We start from the raw sequence: 27291 nt of genomic DNA on the forward strand, positions 1-27291 counted from the left end.
TGAAGAACCAGCACTAAATTTTCTGCTTCTCTTTCTCCTTTCCCTGCTACAGTGATCATGGAAGGGCTTGTTGAGATGTAGCCTCTTCTCAACCTGGGCATTAAAAGAGAATAGGAGTGGCTGATCAAGCAAGCTGGCAGAATTTGAAGCTGTGGTCAGAGAATGGAATACTCGAATTAGTGATTTTGTGAGGTTGAAATGTAGCCATAGGTTGATGAAGTAGTCTGGAGGGTGAAGGCAGGAATAAATGAAGTGGTCAGAAACTTGGAGGCCTTCTGCATCTCTGTAACCTTGAAGGCATTAATTTATTGCAGTGTTGTTCAATAGTGATGACCCTTGGGCCTGAAGAAATGACTTTTAAAATGGTAAACGCAAAAGCTTCCTTATGTGGAACTTGGTACAACTAAATCAGGTTTCAGAATTTATTATTGAATTGAGCGATTGTTCTACCTTGATCAATCAAAGCATATACACAACCACAAAAATTACAGTATAGCTTAGCCAGGTAGCAGCATGATATTAGGTAGGATTTAGGATATGTGTGTGCTTAGTTGCTCAGTTGTGTCCAGCTCTTTGTGATCCCCATGCACTGTAGCCCTTCAGACTCCTTCTGTCCTTGGGGATTCTCCAAGCAGGAATGCTGGAGTGGGTTGCTGTGCCCTCCTGCAGGGGATCTTCCCAATCCAGGGACTGAACCCAGCATTGCAGGTGGATTCTTTACCATCTGAGCCATCAGGGAAGCCCATGAATACTGGAGTGGGCAGCCTCTCCCTTCTCCAGGGGAACTTCCTGATTCAAGAATCGAACTGGAGTCTCTTGCATTGCAGACAGATTCTTTACCAGCTGAGCTACCAGAGATATAGTGGTTTTTAAAACATGCATTAACTTCTATCTAAAACCTTTAGAATTAACTTTGAATTTTTATGAAATATAAGAGATTTCTTAAAAATATATTTAGAGGTAAATAACAGCATGAACAAAAAATTAAAGTCTGTGTGAGACATTATACAACTTTGCTGTTGAAAGTGTGGTCTGTGGATCCCAGCAGTGGCTTCCTGTTGGAAGCTTTTTAGACAGGCAGACTCTCAGGTCCTGTGCTAGACTTAAATAAAAATCCACACTTTGAGAGGATTTTGCTAGACTGGAATCAAAATCCACACTCTCCAATGTGACTCATATGCACTGTCCTGATCTCTTAAAAAGTTAGGGTCTTAGGAAAGTGAAACACTATTCTCCATTTCTTGCGGGAAGAACAGCTGTCAATTAGAAGATACTGACATAACCAATTGAATCCTTATTCAAAAAAGCAGACGTTTTGGGTTACCTGAAGAAATTAGAATATGATAAGATATGATATTAGGGAATTACTCTTAATTTTCTTAGAAATGATAATGATGTGAGTGTATAGGAGAATCTCCTTAAGGAATATATGTTGTCTGCAACTTCTAAATAGTTCAGCAAAAACAGATGTACTCACATACATGTGTAGATATGTCTATGTACACATTGATATTTAGATAAAACAGATGTGGCAAAATGTTCCAGATATGGACTCTAGATAGTCTATGGTGTTCGTTATACTGCTGTTTCAACTTATGTGACAGTTTTAAATTTTTCATAACTAGAAAATGGGGAAAAAAACACACAAAAAAGGCAAGAGCTTAAAAAGTTGGAAATGTATTTCTCTCTTTGTAGTCCACTGGGTTGTACAGTGCAGGAAGGGTGGCTGTACTGTGCTTGGCACTTGGCATCCATCCCTGGCATGTTGTGGCTTTTCCAACTCCTACTGCTTCCTAGCTGGTGAAACAAGAGAAAGGGCGAGATGAGCACAGGAGTCAGAAGTGGCATAAAGTTTATTTTTTTAAATTCACCTGGACATCATACATGTAGGGAGCTGTTGGTTAAAGTCAGATGTAATGTGGCATTTGTGTGTTGGTGTAATAAAAATTTCTTTAGTTTCAGCTGATGTTCCCCTCTTTCTCCTCTGTTAATTTACGAGGCTCATTAAACTTGAAGTCATTTTAATATGCATTAAGTAAAATACATACAGTTTTTAATTTTGAGGATTAATGTGTTTTTCCCCCCAACCCCCAATCTTTTCAGTAAATAACAGATGCGGGTGAAACAGCCATCCAAAGCTTCACCTGAGAAAGCTAAGAGAAGTAAAAGGCCTCCTATACCTCACGATGAAGACTCGTCAGATGACGTTGCTGGTAAATTATGATGTCTCGCATCCTGAACAGTGTTGCAGAGGACAAATCATATGTGCTTTTAATGAATAAATCCTTTGCTCTTTATTTTAGCCATTTTCTGCATTACTTCAAAATCAGCTTGTCTATTTCCAAAATACCCTGTTGCCATTTTTGCTGAGATTTTGTTTATTTTTTAAAGTAACTTAGAACTGGCATCTTCTCTTGTTGTTTGTTTCTCATGACTATTAGAACTGAGCCCTGAAGCCAGTGAGGTTGGTTGATGACCTTGAGGGGCTTCCTGGTTTGTCTTTCTCTTTAGCCTCATGCCTTGGGTTTTAGCTTCTGAGGATTTTCCTTACTGGCTTTACCAGTTCAGTTCTCCATTTAAAAAAGATGTTTTTAATCTGTTGTTTCCATTTTGAGTATTTTTAACTTGGACAGTGTTTCAGGACAGATTGCTGAATTGAGGGAAGTCTGAATTATGTCTTCAAATATTTGTTCTGTTAATATGGTGTTCTTCAGGGGTTTGATTATTCTTATAACTCTCTTTTGCCTATCTACCATAGTTACCATTTTTTCTTAAAGCCTCTAAAACTCCTGTTTTCCTTTTCTTGTTGTCTGCTGTTCATTTTTATTTTTTTAGTGTGTTCAGCAGTGTCTCTTTCATCTTCTTTTTGGTTTTACCTTTGTTTGATTTATTTTTCCTGAACTCTGCTGGTCACTTCCCTTTGTGTTGCCACTTGAGCCTCAAGTGTTCACTTCTTTTTTTGTGTTTTCCTCTCATGGCAGTGATTGCGCTGCCATTTTTGCTTTTCCTTCCTTCCCTTTTCATATTATCTTAGCACGGAATTTGGGGCTTTGATTTTCTTTGATTACCTATTCTTTCATGTAGAGTTGCCTTTCTTGGGCCAGTTCGGTTTAGAATATTTGTGTAAGAAGGAGGGCCAGAGCACTGCTGAGACCTAACTGTTGAGTTTGAGCCCAGTTAGTCTTTACTTCTTTCCAACTACCAGGATTATTCAGTCCTGGGCTTTTTCAGAATCCAAATTCTCTCTTCTTTCCAACTGCCATAGGAATAAGGCTGTTCTCTGCCACTATGGCTTGCTTTTTTACTTTCACTTAGTGAATGAGAAATCCCCTTCTTTCATTTCTTCTGAAAACAAAATTGGATAAAGGGGTGCTCCTGCCACTTTTGTTGCAGCACAGAAATGTAGGTTTTGTTCTGTATGCGCAAAGCGTGCGTGGTTCTCTGAATCCACTGCTGCGGTGTTCTCTCCACGTCCTTCTATGCGCATTCCTGTTTGATCTCCACTGCTTTGAGGTGGAAGTCTTCCCATTTGATTTGTGACTTCGGGCTTCAGCTCTCTCCTGGTTGCTCTGAGAATGAGCTTTGTATTTTTACTTTCTGTTCTTTTTGCCCTTGGATAGTTTTGGGGAGGAGAAAGGGGAAGTGTTGATTTTATGTCGCCATTCGCATGCTGGAAGCCCTCCATGTAAAATTTTTATTAATATTTTTAAAATGTGAAGATTTTGATTATTGCTTTTGATTTATGAATGTGAAATAACTATTTGCTTTTAATACATTTTTATATTTTTATTCAGGAATCTCTAGAGGACCTGTTTGTCAAATGAAAATTTGACAGTTATATGATTAAACAACTTGCAGGAAACTGAGGAAATTTACTTATTATTGTAGAAGGATATTTTTTACATTTTCCCTCCTCACAGAAGATAGTAAATGCTGTTTAAACACTTATAGGAAAACCTCAGACTTTTAAATTTGTTTATACTTATAAAAAGTATATACAGTTAAGATATTTAAAAGCTAGTAAGTTTAATTTAGGAACCTGCAACCTTTTTATCTTGCATTCACTTATCTTTGAATTCATTAACAATTTCAGTTTGTAAGTCTGAGTTGTAGAGTCAGAGACTGGTTAAGTTGTACCTTGGCTACATCTTATACTAGAGATGATTCAAAAGGTGTATGGAATGATTTTTCCTTAGAATTTTAAAATATAAAAGCTCAAAAACAAAGTGATGACTTTTGGTAAACCATTTCTAGTTCTTGTGTGGTCATTTTTATCAGTCTTTCTCTAAACACCTTTTTTCAATGACATGTATCTTTGCTGTTCAACCAAAGGACTTCAGAATTACTTCTTTTATGCCGATTCTTATAACTTGCTTTTGGTGTAATATTAGAAGTTTTAATCTTTTATCAGATTTACATTTTACTTTTGTTGAAATTATTTATTTTAATTTGTCACATTCTTTGTCTTCAGAATGAAATGGAAGTAATATTTAGTCTCATTAACCAGTAGATAAAAAGGAATGCTTTATGTTCAGAAAGGAAAGTAGGGAAAGTTGAAATGTATATACTTCTGTTTCCCTCTTCAAGGTATTCAGTTTCTGCCTTTGTTGTTTGATTTTGGCAGATAGCTGTAGGTTTAGTATTTGGGACATTTGAGGTGGAGAAATTGAAGAGTTCAGGTATTTAGGAGAAATGGAAGTGTACTGAGCCCTTGGGAGACAAATATGGTTATTTGAAGAATTAACATATATGCTCATTTTGGCCTTTTGTCTCCACACAGTGCACATAGTTGGAATCTGTTATAAAGGATAATTATTGGCCATGCAAAATATATTTGTTATTTGGGAATATTCATTAAGAAGAATTCAGATAATTCTTGTTCCTGCAAATTATGCCATTGTTTGTTCCTCTCCTTTCTTTCAGCAGTGGTGAAAATAGTATCACAGCAGAGCTGGCCCATGGGAGAAACTTTTACTTGTGTATCTTAGCGGAAAGAAAATATGTTCAAAATGCTTGAGGCATAGTAGCTGCTCAATAAATAATCTTCTTAATTTATTTATTAAACTTTAATTTTTGAACTAATTTTAGATTCACAGGAAGGTACAAAAGATACTCCATTTACCCTTCATTCAGTCTCTTCTGATTTAATATCTTGCATTTCTGTTGCACAGCATCAAACCCGGGAAACTGAAATGGGTACAGTCCTTAGAGCTAATTCAGGTTTCACCAGTTGTACATACGTGTGTGTATGTGTGTGTATAGCTTAATAACGTGTAGCTTTCTATAACCAGCACTGTCAAAATACTTGACTACACACTGGCCACTCTGAGTGCTGCTTATGTATAGCCACACCACTGCTCTCTATCGAAAGCCCCTGGCGACTGCTAATGTGTTCTCCAACTCTATAATTATGTTATTTCACAGTGTTTTATAAGTGGTATCATACAGTATGTATTCTTTTAAGTTATTTTGTCTTTTGAATCTTCGTGCTTTTTAGTTAATAGTACTTTAATATTGCTGACTTTTGCTTGCTGATGTTCAAATTTTGTTTTGCCTCTTTCAGTAGGTTTCACTTGCCAACATATAAGTCATGCTGTCAGTGTGCATCATGTAAAAAAAGCAATAGCTGAGAACCTGTGGTCAGTTTGCTTGGAATGTTTAAAAGAAAGAAGATTCTGTGATGGACAGCCAATACTTCCTCCTGATATCTGGTTGTGCCTCAAGTGTGGTTTTCAGGTGAGAAAAGTCTCTTTTCTGTGCGAGTTTGTCTTAAATATTTTCCTTAATTGCTCGCTCTGAGTTGGACTGTTGGTAGTGCTTAGAATTTAAGATAAATTTATTCTGTGTTTAGATAGAACTCTCCAGGGCCAAGCATAGAAATGTTTAAGGTAAAGTAAAACGTACATTGTGTTCAGAGAGTTATTGTGCATAGTTTATAAGTATTTTGAAAGGGAATCCAACCTACTTGCAGTAGTTCTCATATGTGGACCCTCCTTTACCTATTTGTATTTACTTAGGAAATGGATCCAAGCCTTTTTAAGAAATCTTTTGGGATTCATTTTCTTCTCTATGAGAAGTGATTTTTCTTTTTTTTTGCAGAGTAACTTCTCTTAAGAGCTTAGACGCAACTGATTCTATTAACAAGGGAATTTCTAAATAAAATTAAAAGTATATATGTATATTTTTCAATAAGAGTTATCTTTATTATCTCATATAGAAAGCCAGAAATAGGGTCACTCCTGAGTTAGTTACTTCAGTGGAAAAAACATTAAAAACTGAGATGTCTTCCATTTTTCTGCTGTGCTATCCTATTCCATGGTTTCAGGATGGTCGAAGATGTTTCATGCATCATGTATCATACAGCAATCCCCAAAGGTCAGAAGGAGGACAAAAAGTACATCCCTTCCCATATGTAAAACTTTTCCAGAAACATATATTAGACTGCCCCTCATGGCACATTGACAGAAATTGAGTCTCATTTCTTTACTTACCAGGTGATGGGAGTTACTGTGATTGGTCTGAGTCTCAGTAGTTTTCAGTGGAGTTGGGTGAGGTGTGAGGATATGAGAAGTGTGTGTACAGGGGAGAGGCACTGCTGGCCTGTGAAGATGCTCAGTGTTCCACTGTGCATCACAGAAATGGTATGGAAATTAACTTGGCTCATGCCTGTTTTTACTATATGACAAGAAGTAAATTAAATTAGCCTCTCTGCAAGAAGTTGAGTTTAATGAGAATCTAAATTGCTTTCTGAAACTTTTTTAAAAAGTTTAAAACAAAACTCCGCCCCCCCACCCCCCACATTTCAGCCATTTGTTTTTTTTTTTAATCTTTTAATTCCTCTGGGGTTCATTAGGTCTTTATCAGTTAACATTCTCATTTACAAAGACCAATTTACATTAACTGTAGTTAAATCTGACATATCAAGGGTGTGCTGCGTGCTGCTGCATGCTCAGTCCTGTCCAGCTGTTCGTGACCCCACGGACTATAGCCTGCCATGCTCCTTTGTCTGGGAGTTCCCAGGCGAGAATGCTGGAGTGGGTTGCCATTTAAGGATAATTTAGGTTTTGATTAATTTGAAATGAACTTGTATGGAAGTCATACAAATAGTGTTCTATTTATCTTTAGGGATGTGGTAAAAACTCAGAAGGCCAGCATTCACTGAAGCATTTCAAGAGTTGGAGAGCAGAGCTTCACTGTATTATAATTAATCTGAGCACATGGATCATATGGTAAGTTAGATTTGGTTAGTACTTGTAAACATCTGAGTTTTATAAGGTAAGATATCTAAAGCTATTATATCAGCTTGCACTTTTAAGCCTGAACAGAATCTATAAAATAAGAAAATTAACATTATCCATGAATATAAAATTTAAGTAAGAAAGAAATTTAGTCATATCTCTAGTTTTCTTTAACATTTTCTCTGTACGTTAAAGAAAAATTCTTGCTAGTTGATTTTGCTAAATTAGAATTCCAGAGGAGAAAGTATCAGTTCTTCAACAGTCAGTTGGCTTGGTGATTCTCTACAGGGAATAGCCTAAGCATGTACAGTTTGTGAAAACTTAAGGATCTCTCAATTTCAGTACTGTGGTCATTTGGGTTGATAATTCTTCATTGTGGAGGGGCCTGTCTCATGAGAGGACAGAGTTAGCCCTGGCCCCTAGCCACTGGGTGCCGAGAGTAGCTTTGCCAGTTGTGATAATCAGAAGTGTCTCACAGCTTTACCAGATGTCCCCAGGGGTGTGGGTGGGGCAGAACTGCTCCTGTTTGAGAGTCACTTGACATACCCACATCAGCTTCTCCCTTTCCTCTTTCTTTTCATGTCCAGTTCATTCCTGCCTGAACCTGAAAGTATGTAAATCTGTTCATTTCTCTCTCGAGCCACTGTATCTACCCTGATCTCCTGCTATTCCTGATGCTATCCAGTCTGACATTAGACAGAGTGATGTTTTTAAAATGTAAATTGGATCATGGCAACCCTTGCTTAAAAACCTCCCATGGCACTCCATTACACTTAGGATAAGTGACCCAGACTCTTAATTTGAATACCAAGGCTCTGTATGAACTGTCCCTGGTTATGTCTGTAGCTGTATCTCATTGCTCTTGCCTCACCCTATGTATTTTCCTTACCCCTTAATTTAAAGACAAAAGTGGATAAATACTAACTTTATTACTTGATGTGTAAAACTACTGAACATGTTTTCATAATATTTGCTTAAATTTATTTTTTTTAGGTGTTATGAGTGTGATGAAAAATTATCAACACATTGTAATAAGAAGGTTTTGGCTCAGATAGTTGATTTTCTCCAGAAACATGTTTCTAAAACACAAACAAGTAAGTTAACAGCAGTTGCTAAAGAAATTTGTATTAAAGTGTAATATTTTATAATTCCTATAAAGAAATGATACATTTATAAAGAGTACTTTGAATTTTAGTGTTACCTCTCAGTATGAGTGCTGTGAATTCTTAGGTAGCGATTTTGTGATGTTATCTTGTGTTGTACTTACATAACTAATAATGAGAAGATGGAGAGGATAGTTACTGGATTGTGGGCTTTGGAGTCAAATGGTGCTGAATTTGAATTTCAGTTCCACCTAAATAATTAAATTGTCTGTGTGACTATAACTTCTTATTTGTATGATAATTCTATCAAGTGGGATTGTTGTAACGCTTAGACATGTTCTCTAAAGATTAGGAAGTAATGTGTATAAAAATACATAAATCTCAACACATATTTATGAAATGACATCTGTTATTTGTTATCATCATAATGCCATCCTGACATTCACTACCTGGAGTTAGGCTAACCTGGCAGATTAAGGGCTCAGTTCCCAAAAGATTGCCCTCACATCAGACACCATTTTCGGGCTAGGAGTTCTCAGGCCCCCTGCATTTCTGACCGACTGGCTATCAGGGTGCCCACTATCTTCTTAGTTCAATAATTTATTGGAATGACCCAGAACATAGGAAAGTGCCATACTTAAAATTACTGTTTCAATATAGCAGCAACAACAACAAAAAAGACACAAATCAGGACTGGCCAAAAGAAAAGACATAAGCTGAGAAGTGGGAAGGTAACAGACATGAAGCTTTTGTATCTTCTTCCTGTGGGGTCAGGATGCATCATTCTCCCAGCTCAGTGATGTGTCAGTACACCCAGGGTATTGTTAACCAGGGAAGCTCACTGGAGCTTTGGTGTCTGGAGTTTTAGTAGCGTTTCATTGTATAGGCATGGTTGATTGAATCACTGGCCACATGATTTAACTGAGCCTCCAGTATCCCAACCCTCTAATCACACGTTTGGTGCTTCTGGTATGGCTGGCCCCCATCCCTAGTCATCTCATTAGTGTACACCCTCTAGAGTCCCACATGAATAAATAAAAAAGATACTTTGCTAACATAAACTATCAAGAGTGGTATGAAGGGCCCACCATAAGTAGAATAGATTCTCCAATCACTCTGGAAATCCAAAGATTTAGAGAGGTCTTCTCAGGAACTTGGAATAAAGAGCAGCCAAATTCTTTATTATGGAAGTGATGTATTATATACTGTATTTTCTTATCTAACATAAGAAATATGTAACACATGTTAATATATATTAAGAATATATAGAGAAGCAGTTTCTTCAATCAAAAATGTTAAGTGCCTACCACTTAATACTTTGATATGAAGTGGTAAAACAAAAGCAGTTTTAACTTGTCCTCATGGAGTTTAGAGCATAGGGAGAGAGACAAACATAACACACATGTAACTTCTGATAAGTGCTGCAAAGGAAAGGAACAGATTGCAGTGATATGTGGTTTCATGGTCATAGTGATCAAGAAAGGCTTACATGGCTGGAATGTGGTTTGCTGGGAGAGAGCAGAATGTGATGAAGTTAAGATACCATTGTCAGGTCATGAAGGATACCGTAGGGAATTCCATGGTAAAGAATTTTTATTTTATTGGAAAAGTCATGGAAACTGTTAAAGCATTTTAAGTAGAAATGTAGTAGTCATTCTGTCTTTTTAAAAAATAAAGATTACTCTGCCAAATGGAGAATAGACTGTTGTGCATGAAGAGTGGAGGTGGGGAGATCCTTAAAGAGGTTATTGGGGCAGGGCAGGTAAGAGATGAGGAGGGGTTCTGGTGGATAGCGGTGGACTAGGTGTAATGAGTGAGGGAGAGTAGGAGGCATCAAGTACAGATCTCAGGATTTGGGTTAACAAGGTGAATGGGGATAAATGGCCATGATAATTTTGAAATGCCTTTGGAGCAGGAATTGAGCTGCTTAGTAGGTGGCATCAGAAACTGAAAAATTATGTAAAAGTATAGTTTTCAGCTGTGTTTTCTGTAGCCCATTAGAGAATGATTTTTTTTTTTTTTTTGAGGATGATTTTTATTAGCTATTGCTCTGAGACAGTAATGGTGAAAACACTGGAGGAGGAGCTGGAGAAGGTAAACTCAGGTTCTTGGACAGCAGAAGAAATGATTAATTTTATCACTCACTCATTGGAAAATATGGTGGTTGTAGATATTTAATACTTAAAGAGCAGATGTTGGTCTTGATGGCTCTCTCCTGAAAGCTGCACATTACTTTTGTTGGCCAAAAGAAGAAATGTAGGGACAGGATGGCATGGGTGCTAAAACTACAGTTGTAGAAATTATTTCCTCTGGATTTTTACGTTAGAGCTTCCTTGAGGTTGAGAATAAAGACACTCTGATTCCATTGAATTTTACAGATTCCTTGTGTATTTATTATCACAAAGGATGTTGTAAGGTAGGGAGTGTGGAATGGGAGAAAAATCATGGGGGGATTTGGCATTCAAATCTGACTCTTTTCAATCACTAGCTCTCGTTCTTTTATTTCTTTTCTTTTTTTTAAATATAAAATTTATTTGGCTGTGCCAGGTCTTAGTTGCGACATGTGGGATCTTTAGTTGCAGCATGTGAAGTCTAGTTCCCTGACCAAGGATCAAACCCAGGCCCCCTGCATTGACAGTGTGGAGTCTTAACCGCTGGACCACCAGGGAAGTCTTGTCTGAGCCTGATTTTCCTCAGCACTTTATCCATCTTTCCCATGAGAAGAGAGGTTGACAAGACCTTTCTTAAGGTTTAAGGTGTGAAATTAAAAAGATAATGATGTAATTCGAATAGAATTTATATTTTGAGTGATATTCACATAGAGTCCTTCAGAAATTCGAAGAGGAATACAGTGTTCAATTGAACTCAGTAGGAATCACACATGAGTGGATGAGCTGGCTTCCTAGTTGGTCCTTAAAGGATAAACTTTGGACAGGTAGAAGACATCATTTCAGGTGGTGAGAAAGAAGTGCTAATGTAAGCTTTAACTGTTTATGGAACCAGGGTAGCACTTGGAATAGGGGAAACAGGTTCTTGAAGGAGTTTGAGAGGTGTGTAGAACCTTTAAAGTCAGGGAGAGACATAGTTCTGAATTCAGGGTTTCCAGAAGTTCTAGGCCAAAATGTTATTATCTCTGTGTTCCAAGTTTCAGTAGCTCTTGGGCAAGTTTGATTTAAGATAAGATCCCATGGTATTCTAGAAGTAAGTTTTTTGGGATAGTAATATTATTATAAAATGCTTTACAAATCAAATGTGGAAGTTGCTATTGAGGTTTGTAAGAATGCTGGATATGATTATATAGCTATTTTAAATGATAATCATGAAGATTGTGGAAATATAAAAGTGTCTGTATATGGAAACTCAAAAAGACTATTAAACCATATACACTGTGTTCAAGTGAAAGGATAAGAGTGACTTAAAAGGAGTCTTTTTATATGTTAAGTAAAAATAACTACTGAGAGGAAAGCCTGTACCTGTATGTTAAACATGTTTTTAAGTTACATGATGCCTGGGCTCGTTTCACATCTGATACATCTAGTTCAGCCTCTCTGCTCGGTGAATCTCAACTTTTGTTCCCAGTAACTCTTTAAACTCTATCAATATTTCTCATACTAGAAATTAAAACTGAAAAAATTAGAATGTTTTTTAATTTTACTGAAAAATAGCAGTAATTCCATGACATGTTAACACAAATATCATATTTTTAGGACAGAGAACTGTTTCCAGAACAACACAAACCAATCAGTGGCATTGTTTTACATTTTTACAACTCTCTTGAATGTCTGGCTTAATAGAAACAGCTGGATTCTCATAGCTACTTATGCATCCAATCTGTTCTGATATCACATGGCATGTAGCTGCTGGAAAACTGCTTTGTATAATTGAGAATGAATGAAAGTTAAAAAACCAAATAACATCTTGGGCGTATTACGAAAATACTGTTGAGCTTAAGGATGCTCAAGAGATGGAGGTCATCTTCAGATCCACTTTGAGAACTGCTGAACTAGCACATTTTTGTCCTTGTAGTTTCTGTCTTCCATCTTTCTTGTCTGAAGGCTCGGCTCAGATCCTACTTCAGTGGCACTTTCCCAGTCCTTTGTTTTATCTCTGCTGTGTAGCCTACATTATAATCTTAACACTCGGTTTTGTGGTGTTCAGCTTTTGTGTGTATCTGTGTCTGATTTTTACAACTGTACATGTCTTGAGGAATGTACCCTGGCTTACGTTCTCTCTGATTCTCATAGAACTAGGCAGTAAATACTGTTGAACTGAACTGAATTCTTGCATTTTCACCAAGACACCCCTGAATATTATAAAATTATTTGTTCATTCAGTCTTTTAATATAGCTGAGTTTCTACCTTGTGCCAGAAACTGCTAGATGTTGGAGATACAGTAGTGCATGAGACACATCTGCTTCTCAGTTCCTGCCATTATTGATCTTTTAGTCAGTGAGGGATATTGACAAGTCATAATTACAATTGCTGTTTAAATAGTGCTGTGATGGAGCAAGTACAGTGGACGATGAGAACACTTTGGAGTGGTATCTAACCTAGAGGATCCAGGAAATTTTTATTTAGAGGAAGAGATTTCTAAGCTGGGAGCTGAAGGCAGCTAAATATTAGCTAAGCAGGAAGCTGAAGGACAGCTAAACATTAGCTAAGCAGAAAGGGAAGGGGAGATAGCTTATTGATGAAGGATCTGTTCAGGGGATTGTATAGCTGCAAGGTTGAGTTTTGTGATGATGGCCATGGTGAGAGGTGAGAATCTGGAGGTAAGTGGAAATACCTATTGAAGGGCCTTCTAAGTTTAGAGTTTATCTTGCAGGCAGTATTGAGCCGCTTGTAGGTGCTAAGCAGAGAAGTGGATGATCAGTTACGTATTTTAGAAAGACCACGTACTGTGCAATGGAGATAGATAAGAATGCCCTTGTATGTATACCTGCCCACTCATATGGCAGTGTCATTTTATTATATGACTCAATCCAGACTTCTAAGGACAATGCTTAACCAGGAGGTAGAGGAATTTGGAGAACAACCAGCTGAAGTCATTGTTATTTGATTCCAAGGTAGAGGAATAGTGGGATAGCAAGTTTTTCCTTTTACTCTTTAAAGATTAAACTTCTTTTCAGCTGTAGAAATGGGCAAATTACATTAATACTACATGACTGGTTTAGGTAATTGCATTAAGCAGTTGAGGGAACCCCAGTGCTGGTTCCCAGAAGAATGCTTACAGCTGTGTAGATCTCACATCTGATGCTAGGATTTGCTTTAAAAAAAAAATCTCCACAACCTCCACCTCAAACACATATCAGAAAACTAAAAACAACAAATAAAATCTTATAATGAAAAGGTCATATATAACACAAGATTGGAAAAAGAGCAAGAAAACTTTCTTGTGAGACCCACCCAGAAAACCAGAAATATGTACTGTTAAAAGTGGGCCAGTTTTCTCAGAGGGCTTATTGCTCATTTTGATAGTCTTGTAAATGTCACAAGTATTCTACACATACAGGAATTCCTGTCGAAATTGTGTCATTGCATATATGTGAACTAGGCAGATGATAGAGAATCCCACATTCTTTCTAAACCAGTAAATTTGAGTAATACTGATGGGATGCCATTTTCAAAGAACTTAAAGGAGCATAAAATATTATATTCTGTTCAATTAATTAAGCTTATGCTCCTGATGTAAAAAGACATGTTGGTTCTTTGGTTTTATTAAGTTTGTTGTACCTGTTTTTGAAATAAGAAAGTATATACATTTGGGATCTGAAATAATATATCTGAGTATAAATAATATTGTACCCTTTTACAATAACAATGTATAATGTAATACTTTTTAAAATAAATAATACAGTTCTGCTATCAAGTGACAGTCGTATGCCTAAAATTTGCATTTTCAAAACATAAGTACTAAAAATAGTTATTCCCATATATGAAAGGGGTTAGGGACAAAAAAAATGTTGAACATTTAAAAAAACCACTTGTTACCTGTAGGGATTTCAATCTGGAGTTCCTCTTCCGAATTACAGAACACAGAAAACCACTTGAATGAATTTCCTCAGTTCTCCCAAAAATGGTGCTAACTTGTACCCTTCTGGGTGTAGGGGAAGATGTTAAATTGCATACAGTGGGTACGTAGAGTATTAGGGCTTAATATTTTTTGATGAACCCTTTGAGAATCTCAGGGCTGCTGTAAACTTTAATAAAGCTATAAATTCATACACCAAAGACATCCAGCAATTGATTATATCCAACTTTTACTTGAAAGCAGTAGTCTTTTCTATCACCACTAGCATTTCATCAGTGTCTTAAGTTGTTACACTTAGAAACCTTATCGTCCATTGTTAGACAGATAGCAGATCATAACGGATGTGTGGATTCTGAACCCAGATTGCCCACGTTTGAATCTACTCTGTACAGTTAGCTGTGTGCTTTAGTTTGATCATGATCTTTACAGTGAGGAAAGTTATCAGAGGAGATGATGCTTTCAGATTCTTTCTTTAAATAAGCAGACTGCAAAATAAGTTTGCTTTCCTCATGCCTATGGGACACTCAGGATGCACTAGTGTTCCAGCTCTGGTTTAACCAAGACAGTTCACAAATATTTATGCCTTTGCGAAAAGAGCGACATTTGATATTATTTGGCAACAAATCCACTGTTGGTTGTTTTCAGTTGTGTCCTATGATGAGCAAAACTGCATCTCTGTGTATTTGCTTCTGTATTTCTGTAGGTTAAATTTTTTGGAATTTCCGGCCAATTTATAAGCACATCTTGAATTTTGATTACTGTTGTTAAGCTGCCCTCTGGAAAGACTATGCAAAGGATATAGTTGGCAAGAATACTCATTTTTCCGTATCTTACTTTCTTTATAGTTTTTAGTGATTTTTTTGGATTTGTTTTTGGGGGTTTGGAGGGAGCAGTAATGAAGTTTTTAGAGTCATTGTTACTAAGTCCACCAGTCTTTTCTGTAACGGTTTTATAGCCTTTGAGGTCATGCTTTGAAAGTCTTTTGTATTCTAAGGTTATAAAGATATTCACTCACAATTTTCTGGTACATTAAGGATTTTTTAAAGTTTATAATTTAATGTCTAGAGTTGGTTTAAAAGGTAGGGAATCTTTGTGTTGGACTCATTTTTATGGTAGCAAAATTTGAGGTACTTAAGATGACTTTTTAGATAGTCTTAGCCAAATTTTGAAAATATTTTTTTTTTCTCTTTATTTTGGCTCTGCTGGTGCTTTAGCCAGAAAATGATGAAGACTTTGTCTAGTTTATTTTTTTTGTTATTGTTGTAGCAGCTTTGTCCTTTTAATTATACCATCCTTCAAAACATCTTGAAGTTCAGCCCTTAGTTGCATTCATTCTGTGTTCATAAAGGAAGAGTTCTTAAAGTGAATATGATCTCAAGTCGCTGCCAGATTGAGAAAGCTTTGCTGTCTCTAAAAACAAAATGATCAGTAGTTTTTCTACGCTGGAAGTAATAAATTGCCTTTTATTAAAATGCATACCTGTCTGTAGGTCAGATAATTGTGAGACTGATTCAAACACCCTTGTTTTCAACTAGAACCCTAAACTCGCAGCTGACAGTTTCAGTAAGTAAATGTACATGAATACTTAGTTTCTAAAAGTTTTACCATGATGTAATCATTAATTTCAGGCTAAATTTCTCTATGCTATTCACTGTGTGTTAATTCCTTATACTCCAGTCATAAATCATAGGCAATTAATTATAAATAATTACAGATAGTGGTACATACAGTATCTGGTACACAGTGGACATTTAATAAAACAATTTTATTTGAACTGTTAGATTTTACATTTATAGTTTACATGTATTTATATAAACTGTTTCATATATAACTGTTTCATTGTAAGCATGCTGCTTAGTAAAATGAAAAATGTGCCCTTTAAATAAGATACATATAAATAGTTCTTAGAAAATGTCAGTCTGTTTTCTAGTCCTATTATTGGATCTATTTAATATTCAAGCCTAATAACATAATTAATTTTGAATGTGTTCTCACAGAGTTACATGTAAAAGTCAACAAAACAGACTCTTGCCACTTGTGCGAAGTAGCTATTTAACCATGAAATAAACTATTTTTATTGCCATTGCCCCGTGGATATGTTCTTCCTGGCAGTGCTGTCCATATTTGGTGGCTCTGCATGGAGAGCCAGGTGGTGCTGAAAAGCATCGCACAGTGAAGCGTGGATATATCTAGGTTTGACATTTGTCATCCCTTACTGCTGAAGGGAAGGGTAAAATCTGGTTTTCCATATGCTTATGCTTTTTTTTGCCTGCAGTTTTGACCAGATGGTCTTATGAACATTGTTTACTTTAAGATGCTATCCCAGATGTTTTGAAAACTGATGGGTAAATGTGATATACAGATACATAAATCATTTGCACTTTATGGTTTAACAAATACTATTTGGCCTTAGAAGATTAAAATATAATTTAGTTCTGGAAGTGTTTTCCCAAGTGAATAATAAATATAATTTATAGATATATAGTATATATTTATATGGAGATAATATCTATATAGTTTGTTTCCCCCAGCCACTCTGTTTTCATAATAAGCTAAAACATGGCAACATTTATTAAGAACATTAACTAAAGGGAATACTTGTGAGAAGTCATATTTGTTAGGGGTTGAGAACAGTCAAATCTGTACGAATCTTGCCTGCTATTTTTTTGTAATTCTTCTCATTGTGCATAAATCACTGAAGAGAAATTACCTGGCAAAATGACAATGGATTTATAATCAAAAGATTATCATTTTTAATTCTGGGCAAATCACTTAACCAGTTGGAGAATGAGTTTTGTAAAATCACAGCAACAACCTTGCCCCAAAAGACGGGACACTGCTTGGATTTAATTATTCTTTTGTCCTAAATCTCTTAAAAAGCACTGTGAAGCCATCCAGTGGCAACAGCTACAATGAGAGCCTGAAATCTGCCAATTCTGGACTTCAGTCGGAATATCAGATATAAGTAAGAGGTGGACTGCTCCCGTTTGCAAGCCAGGATCGGCATGGGGCTTCCTCTTGTTTGTGTAGTGCTTCTTAAGCACTGGCTGGCTTTTTTCATTTGCTTTACATTTCCTTGCAAGTTTGAATACTGTCTGGCCTTTCCCCGCTTTTCCTTTTCTCTACGCCCGGCCTCTGTACTTCAGCGACCCTCTCCATTGATTGTACCAAGTTTTGTCCCCAGGCTCTACTATGGGATACAATTCTTATCATTTATTTTAATATCTGGAGGACAGGAGAAGAGATCTATTTTACTAGTTCTTTTCTGTGTTAATTCAGAACTCTAGGGTTGGGATTTAAAAACAATTCTTCGTTATCTGGATAACAAATATCCAGTAACAACCAATAGTGTTTAACATAGAAATAAAGGGGAAAACAGGAGTAAAGGGGGAAAACACAGGTAATAGAGTTTATGATAAAATGTTGCGTCACAGGGTAAAAGTTGAGTTGAAGGAAAAATCTTTTCTTTGTAATAGATTTGGTTAGTGAAAGAAATATCTGAGAACCTACAGATCTATTTTTCTCACTAAGATGTTTTCACATTAGGAAAAAAAGCAGGATCACAAAAACCATGAAGTCAATGTAAAAGGCAAAACTCACATTAGCAATTTAGGAAACTTGAGGGGGAAGTCCCTGGAAAATACAGGAAATGATTAAAGAGAAGAAAGTGAGAACAGACCAATAATGGATGTGACAAATAGCTCATGAAGATGTGGATGTTGGCATGAACAGCAATTTCGGGGGGCTCTCTGGGCTGTTTTTCACACACTTACATAGTGCTTAGCATGCTAGATACTTTGTAAAGCAAGTTTAGCTCATTTAATCCTTATACAAACCATATAAGAAAATATGTTAGTCATCCCACTTGATTGATACTGGAGCCCTATAGCTAGAAGCCTTTTCTTTGGCAAAAGTCACAGGTTCCAAGTCAAGCCTAATGTGACCAACAAGGTGTGCCTGATGTCAGTCTGCCAGTACCTGAGACTGAGGTTTCTTTTGATGGTGTTTGTTTCCCACTCCTGTCCCTGAGAAAAGGGCCTCCTCAGCTCCTTTACATCTCCCATAATACTTTTGTACAGAAGGCCGGGGAGGAGATGTGTTCATTTATTTCGTCTTAAGAAGTCATTGGAAAAAAAGTCATTGGAAGCATATAAAGCTCAAATTTGACTGTATTTGCTGTTTAATGTTGTTGGTTTTAATTTATATTGAGCTTTTAAAATGTATATATTCTCTTCAACATCACACCTCTGTGGAGGATAGAGCAGTCATGAGACATTCTTTTATCTCCATGAATCTGGTTGGAGAAGCAGACAGCCAAGTTAATTAGCAATGCAGTATAGCATGTCAGTATTGCGTGCATCCATGCTAAGTCACTTCAGCTGTATCCAACTCTTTGAAACCCCATGGACCGCAGCCTGCCAGGCTCCTCTGTGGGATTCTCCAGGCAAAAATACTGGAAGGGGTTGGTTGCCATTTCCATCTCCAATGTCAGTATTAGGTAAATAAAAATATAATTGGAAATATTGTAAAATCTGAGAGTTGAAAGGAATATAAAAGAACATCCCTTTAAAATCAGATTTGAGAACTTGGCAGTTTCCTGTCAAACTTCAAATTACAATGATTTAGAAATCTGTTAAATAGATAATAATGTCAGTTCATAAATGTTAGAAATTTTTCTTCATTTTCATAATTATTAAACACGATGAATTGATATAATTTGCAAATCAGTGTTAATTATGCAAGTCAGTAAGCCCAAAACATGCACTTTACCATACCCTCAAGTATTAGGTATTTTACTTTTTATATTATCTGTGGGGTTCCCCACCCCCAAGCCCCAGGTTCTACATCCTTGGATTCAGCCAACCACAGATCAGAAATATTCCCCCCCCCAAATTCCAGATACTTGCTAAAAGCAAAACCTGAATTTGCTGTTCACTGGCAACTATTTATTTACATAGCATTTTTATTGTATTAGGTATTATAAGTGATCTGGAGATGATTTAAAGTATATGGGTTGATGTGTGTATGTTACATGCAGATACTGTGCCATTTTATCTAAGAGACTTGAGCACCCATGGATTTTATTTTGACAGTTTCTAATTTATAGAAAACAAGAACTATACCATCCCCAAATTACTACTGTATGGTGTTTTTAAAATTCCATCACATTTCTTCTGTTTATTAATTGGCATTCTTTTGTAAGGAGACTTTTTTTCTTTTATACTCATTTAAAAAGTCTTATCAATTCAGACTCTTTCTCATTTTGTTCAGTGAGTAATATTCTTATCAGCACTCTTCTTTATTTTGATATTCAAATTGTTCTAAATTGGACCACTGGAAACCTGTTCAAAATGATGCCTGTGTATTTTGACATACTCATCTTTTTTTCTTCTTTGGAGCACTTATTTTCTGGCATAACAAAAATGGTATAGGCTCATTTTGCCTCTTGCTGCCCCAGGTTTAGAATGAGCCTTTTCTTCAGAGAGTCTTCATTTGTTTTAATGGACAGTGGTATTTAGAAACCAAGATCTTTTCTGCCTGCTTATTTAAAATTCATTTTAAACTACTTTATTTTTAAATTCATCTGGAATTCTACGGGGAGGTTTGAAGAATGGATGTGTATGTATTAAGATGAATTAAAATGAATTGCTTTAGCAGTAGGATACAAAACAAGAGCTACTTATTTCCATTTGTATTCTTGCCCCTCAGAAACACTGATTCAGAGGAAAAATCTTATTTAATTTTAAATAATATATTTAAATTGTATCAAATGATATGTATTTTAAGTCTCATATCCATTGTCTTTTCTCTAACTTAGGTGCATTTTCTAGAATCATAAAACTTTGTGAAGAAAAATGTGAAACAGGTGAAAAAAATAAGGGGAGAAAAGGTGGCAGTGTAACATCTGTAAAGGGAATTACAAATTTAGGAAATACTTGCTTCTTTAATGCAGTCATGCAGGTAAGAGCCATGGGAAAGCTTTGTAAAATATAAAAGTTTGTTTTACTTAATTTGTGTTTTTTGGCACACCTTGGACGTCAAATAGCACACCTTGGACTGCTAAATGTTCGTCTAGAAGTTTGTCTGTTTTCTTTTTGATTGTTTTAGGCTATCTTTAGCAGTTGGACTTCCTTTGTGGCTCAGCTGGTAAAGAATCCACCTGCCATGTGGGAGACCTGGGTTCGATCCCTGGGTTGGGAAGATCCCCTGGAGAAAGGAAAGGCTACCCACTCCAGTATTCTGGCCTGGAGAATTCCATGGACTGTATAGGCCATGGGGTCGCAAAGAGTCAGACATGACTGAGTGACTTTCATTTTCACTTTAGCCATTGTCATACAGTACATATGCCTTCTTTTTCCACAGTGATTCTGCAAAGACCTCTGTATTTTACCATGGCTCTGTTAGTGATATTTATTAAATGTAAAATGTATTTAGTTAAATTTTCTTAAAACCTAAAGACATTTTTGCTATATCAGATGATATTTGAAACTTGGAGAGAATATTTATTCTGTGAAATTGGAGGCATATTATAACTGAATCAGAAGATAATACTTTTATTTTCTTTCAGAATTTGGCACAGTCTTACATTCTTACTGAATTGATGAATGAAATCAAAGAACATGGTACAAAACTCAAGATTGTTCCTTCCTCTGACTCTCAACTGGTGAGAAGTATAATTATCTGGATAATAGCTCGTTTTAGAGAAGCCAGTGATGTTGCCAAAATCTATCTTCTCAGAGCTATCCATTGAGATGGTAGTCAGAGAATTTGAAAAAATAATTCAAAAACATTTTGTGAAAATAAATAATAAGACTTAAAACTGCTAAAATCAGAGCTTTAAGATATGTTTTGCTTCAAACATCTCATAAGTCAAACAACAGAGAAAATACTGAGGCAGCTCTTGAGTAGACTTACTAGAAAAGACTAAAGCGTTTTGATTTTTGTTGAATGAAACGTCTAAGATTCTTGTTTTATATTATAAAATCTCTATTATAAAGTTTATAGTTATTGGTAACATTTCCTTAAATACAGCATTTTTTATCCTTTAAAGGTAGATTTAATTTTAATAGTGATCATCTAAAGGTTTTTTGGAGCCTAGTTTGATATTGGGTTTTTTAACTAGTGAGAAAGGGAAAAAGGCAGCCTCTGACACCTGGAAGCTATCCTGATACCCACAGTTAGGCCATGTTGTTCACGTGAACCTCACAGAATACCAGCCTCAAGCAAGGTTACTCCAAGACTGTTAAAATGAGACAAAACAAGTCCGCTTTTTGTCTAAACCAAGATTACTCTTCCACTGAGAAGATCCCAGTCACCTTCTCTTGGCCAAAATGAGTCACTGTGACTTCTTTTTTCACTTGTAACAGCTTTATCTTCATTCTGCTGCTGCTGCTGCTAAGTCACTTCAGTCGTGTCCAACTCTGTGCAACCCCACAGACAGCAGCCCACCGGGCTCCCCCATTCCTGGGATTCTCCAGGCAAGAACACTGGAGTGGGTTGCCATTTCTCCTTTTATTGAGATATTTCATCATATAAATACCCCCACTTTCTTACAACATCCAACTGAGAGCAGACCTTTTCTAAAATTATTTTCCTTAATTTCTTCCCTAAACCACCCAACTGAAACCCAAATCCTCCATTGGTTCTTTTGAATACCTCTGATTGAGACACTCCATGGTTCCCTGTTATGTGTGTTCCCCCTCAAAGCAACAAGTAATGAACCCATCTTGTTCTGCTCCAAGTGTGTTCCTGGTGGTCTTGGAGGGTATTACACTAATAATTAGGATTCCAGTTAGAAATTGATTCGGAGAAGGCAATGGCACCCCACTCCAGTGCTCTTGCCTGGAAAATCCCATGGACAGAGGAGCCTGGTAGGCTGCAGTCCATGGGGTCACGAAGAGTCGGACATGACTGAGCAACTTCCCTTTCACTTTTCACTTTCATGCACTGGAGAAGGAAATGGCAACCCACTCCAGTGTTCTTGCCTGGAGAATCCCAGGGACGGGGGAGCCTCGTGGTCTGCCGTCTATGAGGTCGCAGAGTCGGACACGACTGAAGTGACTTAGCAGTAGCAGCAGAAATTGATTTGTCTGTGTGTTTTAGAGGAACAAAGAGTGAAGGTATAGCTCATAATCTGGCTGTTGAAATTCTTAAAAAAGAGCAATTCTAAAACTTACTAGCCCAATGTAGTAACCTTAGATTTTTCTTCCAAAGAAGCAATTTTGAAAGACACTATGGTTGTATTTTTTGTTGAAAAGTCAGTCTGTAAACTCACTGCCCTTTCATTCTCTTGAGATTTTTATGGTGGAGCCCAGTTGCCACCTTAGGAGCTAGTGAAGACTGCTTTACAAAATAATGATAGGTGTTTGAAAAGATTTCTGACCAACTGTGATCTGATGTTAGATTTAAGTATTTCACACTTGAAGCTGTGAAGTTAGTATATGGCAGTCAGATATTATAGCTGATCACTGTAGGTTTGTGTCATTCTAAGAGGGAAATTTTTAATCTTAGGTCTTAGTTTTCTAGGACATAATAATTGACCTGAGTGGTGGGACTATTGGTATAGATCACTGCTCTTTCGCCACCTGTTTTCTTTGGGCCTTTGTAATCTGTATGCCTTTTCTTTCTTTTCCATACCTTATTGTGGCTCAAACCACCAGTAATTTTGAACATAAGTTGAACAGAAGTGATAAATGTCTTCATCCCCAAATTAGGGAGAAAACACTCAGTACTTCATTATTATTAAGAGTATGCATAAAATAAGTACAAGGTTATGTATTTTGTGACATAATTCCCATTCCTTATTTTATTAGTAAAATATTTGGAAAAAAGAAGAGTATGGGGTTTTGCTCATAAATGTTTATGATTATTTGTGAATATGTACAAATAGCAAGTCAATAAGTAATTTTAGGAGGGTACATGAAGGGACAGTTAAAAGCAATGAAAGATTGGTTTTTTACTCTCAAGCTAATAGTTATATAAAGTCAAGGGCAGAGGATATGAGAATACCTATATTTTTCAAGGTAAGGCATTTAATTTCATTTTTTATATAGTTATCTTGTATATGAGGAAATAAAGCTTTTTAATACACTTGAGATGGTTTAGTCATCATTTAAACAGTATAACTCTTAGATTTTTTAATGACATTTTATTTTAAATTTGTTTATTTTTGACAAAGAATTGATCCTGTTTTTAAAGGACCCGTTAGTGGTGGAACTTTCAAGCCCTGGACCATTGACCTCAGCCTTGTTCCTGTTTCTTCACAGCATGAAGGAGACTGAAAGAGGACCACTTTCTCCCAAAGTTCTTTTTAATCAGCTTTGTCAGAAGTGGGTACATCTACCATCTTAATATGAATGATCATGAGTTACGAAGCACTAACATGCTCATCTGGGCTTCCCTGGTGGCTTTGACAGTTAAGAGTCTGCCTGTGATGCAGGAGACCTGGTTCGATCCCTGGGTAGGGAAGATCTCCTAGAGCTTAATATGAGTAGTTTGACACTTACTGTGACATTGCCGTTATGTCTTGGACTACCAAGAGAAAGGGACTTTCCAGGTGGCACTAGTGGTAAGGATCCCACCTGCCAATGCAGAAGACATAGGAGATGCAGGTTTGATCCCCGGGTTGGGAAGATCCCTTGGAGAAGGGAATGGCAACCCACACCAGTATTCTTGCCTGGAGAATCCCATGGACAAGAGGAGCCTGGTGGGCTATAGTCCATAGGGTCAGCGAAGAGTTGGACCTGACTGAAAGCCACTTAGCACACATGCAGAAAAGGAACTAACATTTGTTTAGTTGCCGCTGTGTGCTTTATGTAAATTATGTCTCATAATGCTCTGAAGACGTGATTGTTTTCCCCCATTTTATGTATAAGAAAACTGAGACTGCCAGAAGTTGAGTAGCTTCCCTTGCTCCATGTAAGGGTTTAAATAGATGTCTGTCCTGACTCAGAAGCCCATTATGTAATACCATAAAGTAAGAAAATTATAGAATTATAAAATCTAAAAGTGCCGTTATAGATCATCTAGCTTAGTTTTCTTATTTTTTAAGATGAGTTTTCAGGCATGCAGAGTTTAAGTAAATTTCCCAAGATATTGCCAATATAGTTAAAAACAAAACCCTTATGTGCCTAGAAATAAACACGTCATAAAGGACCTAGCTTAGCTTTAAAGCATTCATTTATTCTTTCCTAGAAATTTGAAAAAAAAAGTGTGTGTGTGTGTATGTGTGTGTGTGTGTGTGTATATATATATATATATTCCTAGTTTTGTGATATTCTGTGGTGTGTCATGTACCTTAAGGGTGTCTCCAAATTCTCAAGATAAAAGTTCAGAATACTGTACTGTGAAGCTTGACACATTTACGGTACTTGATGTGTAGTCACTGCTTAATAAATGTTAGCTATATTGTTTCCAGTGTCCTGAAGATCTCATCCTCATGGAAACAGGAACCATATTTTGTGCTTCTCTTTATAGAAAAAAGAGTAAATTGAACCTTTGAATATATGAATATTGAATATATGTTATTTCAAGGTGATTTTAAATAATAGTAATATATTATTGATATAATTACTTTATTTATTTATTTTCCTTTCCTGTTTTGTTTTTAAATCATAGGGCCCCTGCATTTAAAAGTTTTCAACAACAGGACAGTCAGGAGCTTCTTCATTATTTGCTGGATGCAGTGAGGACAGAAGAAACAAAGGTCAGATTTCTCAATGTTTATCACATATACTCTTTAAGAAGAAGGTACAAAATTGAAGGAATTTTACCAAAATTTTAATGTACAGTTGAAAGTAATTTGACTTTTTAAAAAACTATTTTGTTTATCCTCCTCCCCTTTTTTGCCCTGCCTACCACAAGATTATTTTTTTTATCATTTTACAGCTCTATTATCCTTTATTAGTTTGTATACTTTGACTATAAATAATAGAAATTAATTAAAACTAGCTTAAATAAAGAAAAAGGAATCTAATATTCCAGATAAATGGGGATATAGGACAAGAAGTTTTTCAGCAATCCAGAAAGTATTCTCCTCTTCCCCCTGGTTTCTCTGGCTCTGTAGATTTTCTTTATGCATGTCTCTGCAGACTGAGTAGCTTCTTTGCTTCCCTGTCTGAATGGTAGCTCCTAACTGCCGTGGCTTGCATGTTGCAGTTCCACATGTATAAGATGAACTGGCTGCTTGTGAATCCTAATTTTAAATTCCCAAAAGAGAGAAACCTCATTGTCCCATGTTGGGTTAGAATTCACTCAGGGACTAGAGAATTGGAGTCCCAGCCTTCTGAGTCAGGGTCTGTTGAGTAAAGAAGATCTAGATAGATTTCCCAAACAGTGTTTACTGTAACCCTGTCCCTTAATTTAGTGGCTGTTGGTTGACTCTAATATTAAATTAGTTATTTACACCTTTTTTGGTGGGGTCCTATGCAAATAGGATACAGTTTTTCAGAGAAAATGCCAGACATTAAAGATGTCCAGTATACAGTACATATCCCCCATTTCCTCCTTTCTCACTTGGAGCAGACCCTGCTAATCATTTCATCACCGTTCCACTGAGTCAGGATTCAGTCTCAGAATCATTCTCGACATAGCACTCTGGACAGCCCCTGCCAATCCTAATTGTCGTAACAGGTGAAAACCCTGTTTCCTGTTCAAGGTGAATATATTTCTTCATCTGTATGTTAATATGCAGTAGAACAACCAGGTGCAAGTGAAATGCTGATGTGCTTGTGGTAGGTGTTTCTTTTGTTACTATGAAGGGTGGTATCTTTTCTTTTTTAATTCTGCTTTGTTGGAATTGTACATGACATGGTAGTGTTTCTTTATTCTGTATGGCCAGTTTTCAGTGAAGAGACAGTCATGGTTCTAATAATTTCTCATAAGTTATCTTAAAGAATGAGTTAGTTACCAAACAGTGTATATTACAGTTCTGTCCTTAATTGGCTGTTTATAGGGTATCATATTAAATGAGTTGAATTTCCACTTCATTTTAATGGGGCTTCCCTGGTGGTTCAGATGGTAAAGCATCTGTCTGCAATGCTGGAGACCTGGGTTTGATCCCTCGGTTGGGAAAATCCCCTGGAGAAGGAAATGGCAACCCACTCCAGTACTCTTGCCTGGAAAATCCCATGAACAGAAGATCCTGGTAGGCTACAGTCCATGGGGTTGCAATGAGTCAGACACGACTGAGCAACTTTTTACTCACCTACTGTTTAAAATCAGGTCTGTCGTCTCTGAACCGATTGTCATCTCCTCAAGGAATGGTATTCTGTGTGCCTTGCACTTAGTAGGTGCTCATTTAATGTTCAATATGTTGTCTGTGTTTACTCTTTAAATGGACAATTTCATTTACGTATTGAATTGGGAAGAAAACAGTTTCTTAAATGAATAAACTAGCTAGTTTTGGGGGGCATTTGTACTTATTTTGAATATGTTATAATTTGAGTAAACTGTTAAATTGAAGGGTAGTTCTGCATTATGTTTTATCTGTAATTTGTTTTGAAGAAATCATTTAAGAGTAAGTTTTGGTAACATTAGCACATCCCCCTGAGCTAATAATTCATTACATTTTCTTAGATCTGGAAACTGATACCATGAGTTTGGAGATACAAACTTAAGTGTTTCAGACTACCAAACAAATGATCTAATTCTATACAATACTGCTGATTAAACTTTAATTTTAGGAACTTCCCCTGTGGTTCCATTGCAAGGGATACGAGTTTGAGCCCCAGTTGGGGGACTAAGATCCCACATGCTGCACAGTGTGGCCAAAAAAAAAAAGGTTTAATGTTAATGCTTGATCATCAGTGACTAGTATAAATATACATTTTAAGGTTGCTATTTAAAATGTAACCATAATTATTTCACTATTTGAAAAAGTATTGAATCTGATTTACTAATTGATATTCTTATTGAAGGG

General features: G+C 36.5%; 1 protein-coding gene across 1 annotated transcript in view; it reads left to right on the forward strand.

Moving 5' to 3' along the window:
• The first annotated feature begins 2113 nt into the window (after nucleotides 1–2113).
• Nucleotides 2114–27291, forward strand: part of USP45 (ubiquitin specific peptidase 45) — a 49503-nt gene continuing 24325 nt past the window's right edge. Inside the window, exons 1-8 of the mRNA XM_052645870.1 lie at nucleotides 2114–2213; nucleotides 5564–5736; nucleotides 7126–7229; nucleotides 8232–8332; nucleotides 20191–20333; nucleotides 20941–21036; nucleotides 23571–23701; nucleotides 24990–25077. Of these exons, the coding sequence (XP_052501830.1) occupies nucleotides 2114–2213; nucleotides 5564–5736; nucleotides 7126–7229; nucleotides 8232–8332; nucleotides 20191–20333; nucleotides 20941–21036; nucleotides 23571–23701; nucleotides 24990–25077 (936 nt within the window). The remainder of the gene's footprint in view (nucleotides 2214–5563; nucleotides 5737–7125; nucleotides 7230–8231; nucleotides 8333–20190; nucleotides 20334–20940; nucleotides 21037–23570; nucleotides 23702–24989; nucleotides 25078–27291) is intronic.

This window comes from Budorcas taxicolor, chromosome 9 (genome assembly GCF_023091745.1).
Source record: "Budorcas taxicolor isolate Tak-1 chromosome 9, Takin1.1, whole genome shotgun sequence".
Lineage (NCBI taxonomy): Eukaryota > Metazoa > Chordata > Mammalia > Artiodactyla > Bovidae > Budorcas > Budorcas taxicolor.